This window comes from Conger conger, chromosome 10, assembly GCF_963514075.1.
Source record: "Conger conger chromosome 10, fConCon1.1, whole genome shotgun sequence".
In the NCBI taxonomy this organism is placed as follows: Eukaryota; Metazoa; Chordata; class Actinopteri; order Anguilliformes; family Congridae; genus Conger; species Conger conger.
This window is the reverse complement of record NC_083769.1, coordinates 37478258-37490820: the sequence shown is the minus strand read 5'-3', so window position 1 is coordinate 37490820 and position 12563 is coordinate 37478258. Positions and strand designations below refer to the sequence as shown.

The following is a 12563-nucleotide window of genomic DNA, read 5'->3' as shown; positions in this document are numbered from 1 at the left end:
TGATAAGACGATGCTTATCGATACACCGGTCTTTTATCGATAGTTTCATCGCATATTGGCAAATAAGATCACAGATACTCCACGGACATCTTCTGTATGAAGGAGTAATCCCTGACGCTCCGGCTCCTGATCTGCAAAGTTCACCAGCAGCAGATTGCGCTGTAGTTACCTGACCTTTCTCTCCCCCCGTACATGCATATTCAATGGTACAGCCTTAGTTTCTTGAATGGAATTTGGGTCAGACCACTATCGGACACTGACGACTGCTGAGGGGAGACATGTATTTTTTTAATAAAGTAATGCACAGATAAACGGTTATGCGCTATGAAAATGAGCGACTGTGTTTCAGAAGTGGGAAAACAGTTACAGTTGTATCAACTGCATTAATTAAAAACGGACAGGTTCGGGATTGTGCAAGCAAATGCGCAATTAACTGATTTTCACCTCTCTAGACGGTCCCAGTGAGTGACTCCCGAATCTATTCGCAGCTGCTGAACTCCCCCCTCCGCTCCGGATTTGGGAAAGAAAAAAAACAGCAGCTGTAACGTTATAACAATTTGGAAAAACGCGACTGGGGCATGCTGTCAGTCGTGGACAAATCTGTGCCGAATCTAAACCAGAAGAGTCATGGCTGAGGACTACTGGGAGAGCACAGTGGCTTTGGGATATTATTGTTAAGATTACAAGGGCATACGGGATCTCGCGTCTTCGGGTAAGCAACTAACCAATCTGTCCGTGTGCCGTAGCCTACTGACACTCAAAAGCCTATTTAAATAACCGTTCTTCATTTACCGCTGTCTTACTGAATGTATTCGTTTAGTACCCAGTAAATACAACTGTAATTAAAAGCAGATCTGGCAACACTGAATCGGTGCATCTTAGATTTAACAGTCGTTTCAGATGTCGGTTGGGACAAGTGAGCGTTCGGTTTTGTTTGGTTGTAAGAAATAAAGGTCCGAAAAGAACTGCCTGGTCGCTCGCCTCATCCTGGCTATTAATATTATTAAAATTTCACCGCATCGCATTCCAGCACACATTGGAAATATGTAGCTCGCTCGCTAAATTTAGCTTGCGGGCTAGCTATACAGTGGCCTATTACTGGCTAAATAGATATCGAAATGTAATATTATAATGAGAAATTGTATTATTCACTGTCTTACCCTCTTCCAAGGGCTGTCAACATACTATTGCTATGGGTACAGGTAGCCACAATGATTTACAGATTAAATACGATGACTGCATGGATGCAAAGTATTTGAGATGGGTTGGGAAATTGATCATTTTATTTCATTTACTCTGCGTTAAAATATGTTGCTGTTGTGTTACGGTGTAAGGTTAAACCCTCGCTCGGAATTAGCTAGTCTTGCGTCAAGCCCATAACGGGTACGTACTACCTCAGAATGTTGCAAGAAAAGATGGACAACGCTACTGTGCGGATGTTGCGATTATGAATGCAAATTATCAACGCCAGTATATGTACCATTTATTGATTATGTAGCGGAATAGCAAACTGAAATGTACCACATTTAAATGCGCAATGGTTTAGCCTGTGACTCCAATACGACCACATAGTGTTGCTTTTGTTGGGTGTAATTTAATACATCTTGAAACACTCATTATTGCTACTGTCTGATGGACCTAGAAACTCGTGGGCCTATAACTGTTTGTAATGCTGCACTGGTCTGTCAGTATATTACTGACGTAGTTATAAACAAGTCGAAACAAGTCTGAATATACATTTATTGGCTCTGTCAAAGTAGGCTTCATACTGTTTTGGTCTGCGAACAGTTTATTATTAAATGTTTAGGCAATTAATTAACCTTTCATTACAATGTAACATTCATAAACATTTAAACATAAACATCAAATATATATCACAATATTTGAAAAGCTATATACGTATTAATATTCACCTGTATATCGTTAATGTTATTTCTGACGTAGTTGGGCAATACATTTAGTGATTTTGTAAATACGTATATATTGTGAGTGTGAGTTATTTGTGTGACCAACTCTAACCCTCGGTTTCATGGAGAAAAAATTTAGCTTATTGGAAAGCCTGAGAATCATCATGTTTTGTATGTTGTACAATGTGGGATCTGCTCTCCTGTGCGACTACTGTACTCTGGGTGGGCCTTGGATATGTGAGAGAGCTGAGGATGTGATGAGAGAGGAGGCAAACAGGAGTTAAACAGGCAAGATCTGCAACCCTCAGAGCTGCAGTAAGCAGCTTTTCCTGAACAACAGCTGAAACACACAGAAAATGATGTCTGGTGAGTCCTACAGGGCCTGTTAATCTATTAGGAAATGACAGATTTGAACCACTGTAGGGGCATGTGCCATTTGCTGTAGCATTTTTACAATGGACCGTTTATTTGAGTTTTTCTCTTTATACTGGGAATGTTTTCACATCATACTCAATTTGACATATTCTTGGAAGTGCGTTGAAGCACAACATGTCTTCCTTGACTGAAGCGCCATGCGCATGAGGACGAAGCAGCTACCAGGAAAATAGGTCAAGTAAAGTCAAAGAGAGGAGAGTGATGGAACTGTCATTTAGACCGTCGTCACAAGGCATCTATCCTGGTTTCTGTCAGACATATCCCTACAGGGACCTGGCAGGTTGTCACATCACATGGTTGAAATTGTCTCCCTGCTATAGTAGGCAGGTCGATTCCGGAACGTTTCCACCATGCATGCAGTGCATGCTGGGCCCTTTTACATGCACGGTCACCTCTAGCCGTGCAAATCGTCACCTTGGAGCCGCACTAATGACGCAGGCTCTGCCTGCAAAATGGCCGGGGCAGATGCCAGGCTATGCCTATCCACTGCAAGACTGTGCTTATCCACTGCAAGACTGTGCATATGCACTGCAAGACTGCTTATCCACTGCAAGACTGTGCATATGCACTGCAAGGCTGGACTTATCCATTGCAAGGCTGCTCATATCCACTGCAAGCCTGCTCATATCCACTGCAAGCCTGCTCATATCCACTGCAAGGCTGCGCTTATCCACTGCAAGGCTGAGCATATCCACTGCACAGCTGTGCTTAACTACTCCAAGGCTGTGCATATCCAGGCTTTTTGTGTGAGTTTGGACTTGTGCAGTAATGGAACAGACTGCTGGCAAGCCAACTGGTATATTTAACTGTACTATGAGTAACAAATCTGATAAAGCTGTTTTCAGTTTATTTATAATATCAGTGATAATAATGATAATGTTAATAATAATGGTATTATTAGTTGCAGCTTCATTTATCATTTAACTTATACTTATACTTATACAGTACAAATGTCAGTCAATGTAAAATCTGTAGTAAGTATCAAATACTAAAACTGTAATAGCCTGTATATTAAAAGAATAAAATAATATGCAGCTGTTAAAGGATAAATATGACCCCTGGAGTCCTCAACAAAATTGAAACCCCGAGATTGTCTCACAGTGTCTTTGTGAAGAGGGTGCTTAATCACTTGTGCTTTCAATTGGCACTAAAGCTAGCCATTTAATTCATGCTAAAAGCTTAACACCTCAGCAAGAGACCATTCAGCTGCAACACTTGATTAAATAATGCAGGCGCTTAGATGTACATAAGAATATTTCTTACTGCATTTACTCTGAACTCAGTAATGACTTGGAATGCATCATGAAACAGTACATTCATACAAGCTGTCATGGTATAGGACATGGTACAGTACGTACAACTGCAAGGAAAAAGCTGGTACCCATGCTGTGCTGTTTCTTCTAAGTAACTAGGATGGGTCAGTGCCACACGGGGTTCAATAAAGTATATCTTATGTCTTAGGATGGATGCGAGTGAGATTTAATTGCTTTTAATTTAATTTACTTAATCTGTGTCCTTCAGATGAAATGCCACACTCCGGGTAATGGCCGCACTCCACCTGGAGATTGAACTCCCAACCTCCGAGTTGGGCCAATTCGAAATGTAGTACCTTTCAGGGACCAATCAAATACGGACACTAGCTCAGAGTAGTGGACTCATTCTGGGACACACCATCATATATATTTTTTAAACCCTATACCTACCGTATATTTACTGCTGTTAAAGACAAAGTCATACATAATCTGATACCGTAGCCCAGCCTATTAATTTCCTATTCATTCAGACAAACTGAAATTATGTTGCTACGGGCCCCTGTTTTCAAGTGTAAGAAAGAAAGGGCACTTTTGTAAATAGGTTCTTTGTAATAAGAGACTTGGCAGGGATTCAGGGTACTACTCCAGGAGAGCCCTGTGCTGCCCTGTCTTCCCATCTCAGCTGAGCTATCCCCAAGCACATCAGCTTCTCGTCAAAACCATTTCCTTTTGCAAACCCCAACCCCCATTCCTTCCCAAGTTTATGGAAAATGTATTTATAAAAAAAAAAAAAAAACCCCAAACATATATTTTCATTATTCTTATACTATATGAATGTTAATACGGTAAGTCAACTATTGGCTACCTGTCCATGGTGTATTCCTGCATCTCTCCCGCTGCATGCTGGGGTAGGCTCCCTTGCACCCTGTGACCCTGGCCAGGAATAAGCAGTTTAGAAAATCGATTGTTGGATGGAAATACACGGCGCGTCTTTTACTCAAATCATCACTTTCATTATCAAGCAGAAGATTGTGTAAAACTGCAGCCTCAGCTGCTAAACATGAGCCAGGCATTGCACTAATCTCCCCGTCTGTGACTTTAAAAGAAGAAAAAGCCCAGACTTCTACATCACCCACCATCTTTTGAGTAAACCTCTCCTGGAGTCCCTGTATGTTACCTGCTCCATCTGGATCCAGACTGAAGGCAAACAAAAAACAGAATATAAATCTGCCTTAAGTTAGTCTTGTAATGAGAAAGAAAGTATTCTTTTTATGACTTTTTCTCTGAACTGCAAAATATTTGCTTGATTTTTAATTTCCCTTTTGCTTGACAAATGAGCTCGTGTAAGACATTGCCAATTCTTAAAATGGGTCAAACTCTCTCACATCATTGGCACGCTTTGTATTATGTAGCCAAAAAGTAATACAAATAAGATTTAAGTTTAAATATTAGACTAAAGTATTTCATATATACTCAGTGACCACTTTATTACTTTAGTACATCAGCTTGTTAATGTCAATATTTAATCAGCCAATCATGTGGCAGCAACTAAATGCATAAAAGCATGCAGACGTGGTCAAAAGGTTCAGCTATTTTTCAGACCAAATGTCAGAATTGGGAAGAAGTGTGACCTAAGTGACTTTGAGCATGGAAAGATTGTTGATGCCAGACAGGATGGGTTGAGTGTTTCAGAAACTGCTGATCTCCTGGGATTTTCATGCACAACAGTCTCTAGAGTTTGCAGAGAATGGTGCGGAAAACAAAAAACATCCTGTAAGCAGCAGTTCTGCAGGTGTTAATGGGGTTAAGGGTCAGACTGGTCGAAGCTGACCGGAAGGTAACAGAAATGCAAAAGAGCATCTCTGAACACACAACATGTCAAACCTATGTTTGATAAGCTACAGCAGCAAAAGACTGAATACGTCAAAAAAAAAAAAAAAAAATCTAATAAATACCTAATAAAGTGCTCATTAAGTGTATTTTAGATAAATCATTGTAGATTATCGATAAAATTATTCTCACTCCTAATATGATTGATCAAAGTCTCTGGTACACTGAAATATTTTTGTAGTTGAACATAAAACATAAGACTGATTTTAGCCAATTTTGACATGCAGTGCCAAACTGAATAAAACGTGTACATAAGATCCAGAAACAGTGTGTGAAATGAATGTGTGTGAACTGACCTATGGGCTCTCTGGGAGCCCTACTGCACTAAAACGTTGAGCTGCCAATCACCCCCAGACTGGCCCACAGAGGTCTGTCCTTCTTGTGTGAAGACACAGCCTCCTGCGAGCATATGGTGGACGGAGGAGAAGTGATTAACCCTGTGAAGAGTACGCTCTTCAGAGTGGTTTTTCAATCTTCAAATTTCCAGTCTGCGTTCTAGAACTCCCTTGCTTTCAATTAGTCGTCGTGATTAAAGGGTTAAGGGTTAAACCCTCCATCTTTCATTGTCTCTGTGTCCCCCATGCATCTAAATTGTGTTGCTTGAGTTGTTTCTTTTCCCTCCTGTTGTTGGTTCTGCAACAGGCTCACACATTTAATCTCTCACCTCAGACGGCTACACTGCCAATAAATCTGTCTTAAGTGTTTTAATCTTGTAATGAGACTTAAAATTGTTTTCCCAAGCAGAAAATATTAGCTTGTTTTAACCCCTTAAGTCTCACTGGCCCTGGGCTGGCGTGGGTTTTTTTGCTTTTATGGCAAAAACTGTTCTTGAGATTTTATGGAAAAAAGGTTGACATTTTACAACAGAGGACTTCCTTTGGGGGACTTCCAAGGTATCTCTCGTCTCTAGCTTCTCGAGTGTTGTCGAGTGAATATTTCTGAGGAAGACAGTGAAAACACTTTTGGCTCCACAATAGAGGACATTTTCGTGACTGGCATTTTCATCGTTGTGGCCATATTTTATATCAGTGATCATCTAAATACATTCTCCAAATATTGTATTACTATTCAGTATGATTATAGATAAGGAGCAAGCCTGCTTTTGACTAATAAATAGCATGTAAAATCGTGGAATGTGTTTGACTTGTTGATAGGGGGGTGGGGTATTTGACAAAACATTGGACCTGAATGAATATATTAGATGTTATTATGCTGATTTTGGCCTGGACATAGCTTAGGAAAAACAATTTCTGGTTGCTCATTTTTAGTGATGCTGTCATCAAATGTTAAAAGGGGATTTGTTCAGTGTTTTAGCTATAGCTCCATTGTGTTTCTAAGCACCTCAGGCACTGCCATAAAAATCTGTATCCACTAAAATACAGAACATCTTTTCAGTGAGAAGAAACTCTTCCACTTCCACTGTGCTTGAACTTCTCTAACTTTGATTTGAGTAATTCTGTCTACTTGGAAAAGCCAACCCAGGTAACAACAGGGTTACATTTCAGAAGACACCAGGATTATGCCTGTAGTCAACAGGGTTCAAGAATAGTAGGCATTTTATTTTGAGTATGACATTTTCAAGATTGTGTTTAAAAAAGGGGTGATCCTCATAAGGGGTTAAGTTGCTGTTTGTTTGGCAAATTTTCTTACCTGATTGGCAAATTTTGAAATGAGTCACCTCATTGGTAGTATTCTTTGTCTTGCTAAGAAGTAATAGAAATACAATTTTAAGTCTAAATATAATACTTGTATGACTTCAGCCTCCCCTTCTCTGTGAGGCCAACAGCACAGGATTTGCATCCATGAGACCTAAAAGGCAACAATCCACTAAGAGCTTTTTTGCAAGTTTGCATGGCTAGGCCTGGAAAAGTATTCAAAAGTGAGAGTTTGGGGAGGAACTGGAATGAAACAAGAAAGGAAAGTATAATCTGCCAAAGCACTTTGCTTTATCCAACATGTTTTCTGTGTTCTTTATCTTAAATAAAAATAACATTGCAACTCATTTTTGCCCTTTAGTCAGTTTTTTGTTTTTAGTTCTTATTATCAAAGTCACAAAGTCTATTTGAGGTTTGCTTTATTGATGCCAGAAATAGAAGTCTCAGTTAATTTTACGTTTTTCATTATATTGGGTGAAATCTTTTTAAAGAATTTCCATTTTGCTATTCAGCCAAGGGTCTAGAAAAGGGATAGAATGTAGCAAAATCCTGATATATTTACTTCAGTAAACATTGGTAAGATTGCAGTCTCACCTTAAGGTGAGATATATGGCATATTTTATGGGTCATTAAATGCTGTCATCACAATCTGAAGCAGAGACAGTAACTCATCTGTGTGCCAAAGTGAGTGACTAAGTCACAAGGAAAAATTGGTGCCTTCTGGCTGTTTGGCAGATGCTTGAGTGAAGGCACCCAGAGGATCTCAAAGAAGCGATAAAAACACATGATCAGGATTAGGTTCTTTGAGTGGTGCATGAAGTAAATGTTTATTTTTCTGCAGTCACTGAGTGGCTTTTAAATGTCTTTGCAAATGCCTTGTTGATCTTATTTCAACTCGCATTAATAATGCAAGTGGTTGTATAAGCTTGTTGAACCCGATGATATAACATGTGTCCGTGAAGCACACTCCAACCGAATACAATGAAGCATCAAGTCCTTTTTTGTGTTCTAGTGGACAGTGGAGTTAATCACTGGTCTTTCTCATTGGCTTGTGCTTGTCATGTGACCTCATGTACAAACACGCTTAACGGTGTGCTTGTGTATGTCTGTCGTCCACAGGGAGATTGAACAGTGGCTGCCCCTCAGCCCTCCTCATCTCGCCCCCCCCTGCCCCCCCTGATGGACCGCATGAGGAAGATCAAACGGCAACTGTCCCTCACGCTGCGGGGGGGCAGCAGTGGGGAGAAGAGCCTCAGCGAAACCATCGCCTCCCAGGACACGGCGCACAGCGACTCGGGTACTGTACATTCCCCGTGCGTTACCACTGCTGCAGCGCACACGTATAGCTCTGATTCACTGAGACCTTTACACCCCTCTATCTTCCACAGTGTATATAGGGCCTGGTTTACTGAGACCTTTAGCACTCGTCAAACTCATAATAACCCAACTAATGATTGGTGCAAAACAAATACCGTGGCCAATCATTGGTCGTGTTATTGGTTTTGCATGTGCTAAAAGGTTGTGGTAAACGTATAGTATACTGTGGATGGCAGAGGAGTATAATGGGTAGAACAGGGCTTGTAACCCGAAAGTTGCCGATTTAATTCCCAGGAAGGACACTGCTGCTGTACCAGTGAGCATGGTACTTAACCTGCATTACTTCAGTATACCCTTTGGATAACATGCTAACAGATGTGCAAGTCGCTCTGGATGAAACAGTCTGTTAAATACCTGTAGTGTAGTGTAATGTAGTGTACTGTACCTCTGGTACAATGCAGTCGACCCAACACTCAACCCAGCATTGTGCCTCTGGTACAGTGCAGTCAACCCAACACTCAACCCAGCATTGTGCCTCTGGTACAGTGCAGTCAACCCAACACTGAACCCAGCACGTTATCACTGGGGTGCGGTACATTGGAACCTGCATATACACTCAGGTCTTCTGGTACGGTGCACTTAACCCAGAATACCCTGAATGCTGTGAATTTGCTGTTGTGCACCCAAACCCTGCTCTGGTCTGTCTGGTTTCTCGCCATCTGATAAATTATGACTTTAATTTGGTCATGGCGTTCTCTGGGGCCCTTTGATAAATGTAAACATTGACATTAAAATGATATGAGAACATCTTTGCTTAATCAGCAGGAGGCCTCCTTCTTACCCCCTAGTTCTGTGTCTGTATAATGCATTTAAAGTGGATCTAACTGACTTCTATATCTCTGCATTGTGTAGCATACAGGTCCTGTCTGTATCACTGCACAGTTCAGTATATTTCATGAATAAATCAGAGAACTACATTAATAATACTGTAGATGCATTTTATGGCTGAGATTGTAAACCTTTCCTGTGGTACATGGGATTGTTCTCCCTTCTCTTACTTAGTGCTATATTATTGGTAATTATTGTAAATGCACATTTAAGTTACTGTGCACTCAAAATATTTGTTTTCCGAGCTGATTAAAACTGACTGACATTCCCAGGGCACACTCATTTTCAAGATAACAAATGAAGGAGGGGGTAACCGGTGCAAATTCTTAGATGGTTGGATGTGTTTGACCCGTGCCTGCCTAAAAGAGACAACCCTTATGGCACTCAAATGCTCATTCATGCCTGCTCAGAATGAGGATTCTGGGGCTGATGGGGAACACGAGTGAACCAGACGTGCTCATACATCTCACTGCGATTTAGATTCACAAATGAATTCTGTCTTGGCAAGAAGCACTGTAGTCTTCATCACTGGCGTGTTACGTTCACTATCAATTCACATTTGAGATCCTCCAATGAATCCTTTGGGAGAAAAATAAGATGCATTCCGCTAGATTTGCTAGAGGGACATTTTCTCATGGTTCCACTTTTCCTATTAATTTCCTCAATGATTTCCCAATTCCTAAAACCCAGTCGTTTTATCAAAATATTATTATTTTTCAAAAATAATCAGTATTAACCGAACTTAACAAATGTGTGTCTTGTGCTGTTTTATGGTAATAGCAAGTCACTTTGCACATTGATGTAGAATTGGCCGCATGTTAGACCCATGATGCCGGCAGAGCGGAGGTCTCTGGGTTTGAGCCCTGTAGCGGCAGGCTGGGGAGGGCCTCAGCGCCACGTGGTGAACAGGAACGGAAAACCAAACTTTGGCTTGTAGCCGTTTATTAAAGAAAAGCTGAGAACACGACACAACCAAAGAACCAAAAACGCAAATCTGGCAACCCCGAATATTCACAAGGGGGGGCGAAAAGGGGGTAAAGGCAAAGGCCGATGTTCGTAATCAGCAGCCCTTCTACAGTGTCCACAGAACAGCTCCCAAACCCAGCTCCCCTCAGCTGAAAGCCCCAGGTGTCTTGTAGCGCTCATAACCAGGTAAATGGCCACCGCAGTGAATCACCGCTGTCGCCATACCTGCATGATTCCAGTTTGACTGTGATCAGCATTAAGACTAAAATTGTTCTTTCAAATGACAGTGGATGGGCTCAATGGATGGACTTTTTTTTTTTTGTTGCAATTTTTGGAGCACGGTGACATTAAAATCACATCTGAGGTTGTAATGAATGTCTTCAGACGACTAGAGTTGGCTTGGTGTTCATGATGTTGGAAACCATTTTTATGACTATTTCAGTTCTGTAGGGAAAGTTTTTTTTTTCATTGTTTTAATTTAAAATAATATCCTGATTGATGGGAGCCTGGACTTGAAATGAATTCCTGGCTACCTGACTGGTTTACATTATAGTGAGTACATAGCATTTTTAGGGTTTTGCCCAAATTAGGAGGGGTTTTTTTTGTTGTTGTTTTTTTGCCTGTTGAAATATAAACAATTTAAAAACAAACAAATGTCCTTACCTTGTTTCCTGACCAATCTAAACATGATAGGCTAGACTTTCATTGCAAATCCACTGGTCTGGTATATTAGCTTGCACACAAACTGCAGTCATATCCTACAAGTATTGCTACTCATTAACCGTTTGAGCCAGAATGGCTTTCCACAGCATAACTTTGGCTCAGTCCTGAAATACATTTCATTACACAACCTGATGCCATTCATACCATGGCAACTGATATGTTTTAGATGTGTGTCAATATCTTTTCATAGCATTCATTTTCTCATCTCATATTTGGCTTATTCATCATATGTGCACAAACTGCGTGTCATTCCCCTTGCTGGGTGCTGTTCACACCCAGTTATGGACTAAATATGGTCACAAAACAATTGCGATAAATTCGTCATTGTTTTATTTGGCTCGAACCGGTCACAGATATTATCCAGATTTGAGTGATTCAAGAAACTACAGTACCTTATCTGAAAAGGGCTGGTGTTTCTGTTTTAGCCCAGCACTATGACACACGATTCAATGAATTACTCTAACTAATCATGGTCTTCAATCATGGATTTGATAGGTTGAATCTGGTGGGTAGTGCTGGGCTAAAACGAAAACCTGCGCACACACACACTGGCCCTTTTTGGATAAGATTGGACATCCCTGCCCAACAGGTCATGCACCACAACTATGTCTTCAACATATTTCCCACGTAATTCCTTTTTCACATTATTCACAGAATTCATTCATTTCACAATGGGCACACATATTATTTCTGAATCTGTAGCAAACCTGGGTCAAAAATGTAATTGTTTTCTATTCAAATACTTTTCTACATTTAAGCTTGCCTGGTGTGGTATGAAATACTCTCAGAAATGGCAAACCCTGCCTTCTGGTCCTCTTGGTTGGCTCAATTGAGCACAGAGAAGTATTTGAATCCAAAACAATTACATATTTGACCCAGGTAGACATGTTGTCACAGCTGTTGATCCCTAGCCTTGCCCACTCCACGCCTCACATGATTTTTGGGATGAGTATTTTTATCCTCTACTGTCTCTCTTCTACTTTGGTGTCTTAAGTGTGAAATTGGTGGAGGTGGAGGAGGTTATGTTAGCATCCTCTTTGGTGGAGTTCTACTTGTATATGTATGTTTAGCATGCCTCTCAGATTCTAAATGATGAAGGTGTATTGGAATCGGGCACTACGTGTCGCTAAATTATGTACCCTTTTGAAGTAATTTTTTTTTTTGTATTTACCATTCTTAATAAAGGATTTTTATATAATGAGAAAGGGTTTAGGGGCAGATTGAACAACAACTACTACTACAACTACTACTACAACTACTACTACTACTACTACTACAAATTGCATGATAGAAAGTAGATATCCGAGGAGAGCAGGCTGCTGGATGTGAAAGAGTGTGTGGGATAGTTGAGCTATTCTCTCCTGCTTGCTGTTTTCCTTTAACCCAAAAGCATGGAATCTCCAGCATGGCTCCCTTGTGACACTGGCTGCATTATTGGACTGCTTTATTTTTCATCGCCAAGGTTCACACTTGTATGAAACAACTTCAGTTCTCCCGCCTCATCAGTCTGCTGTGAGGTTAAACATTGG

The 12563-nt window shown here is 40.7% G+C and overlaps 1 protein-coding gene across 5 annotated transcripts in view; it reads left to right on the top strand.

The window, feature by feature from the left end:
• Positions 1-531: 531 nt before the first annotated feature.
• cdk16 (cyclin dependent kinase 16) overlaps positions 532-12563 on the top strand; it is a 31765-nt gene continuing 19733 nt past the window's right edge. For all 5 annotated transcript variants that reach the window (XM_061256985.1, XM_061256986.1, XM_061256984.1 and 2 more), the window contains exons 1-2: positions 532-712; positions 8260-8437. In XM_061256985.1, coding sequence (XP_061112969.1) covers positions 8320-8437 — 118 coding nt within the window. In that variant the 5' untranslated portion in view covers positions 532-712; positions 8260-8319. The remainder of the gene's footprint in view (positions 713-8259; positions 8438-12563) is intronic.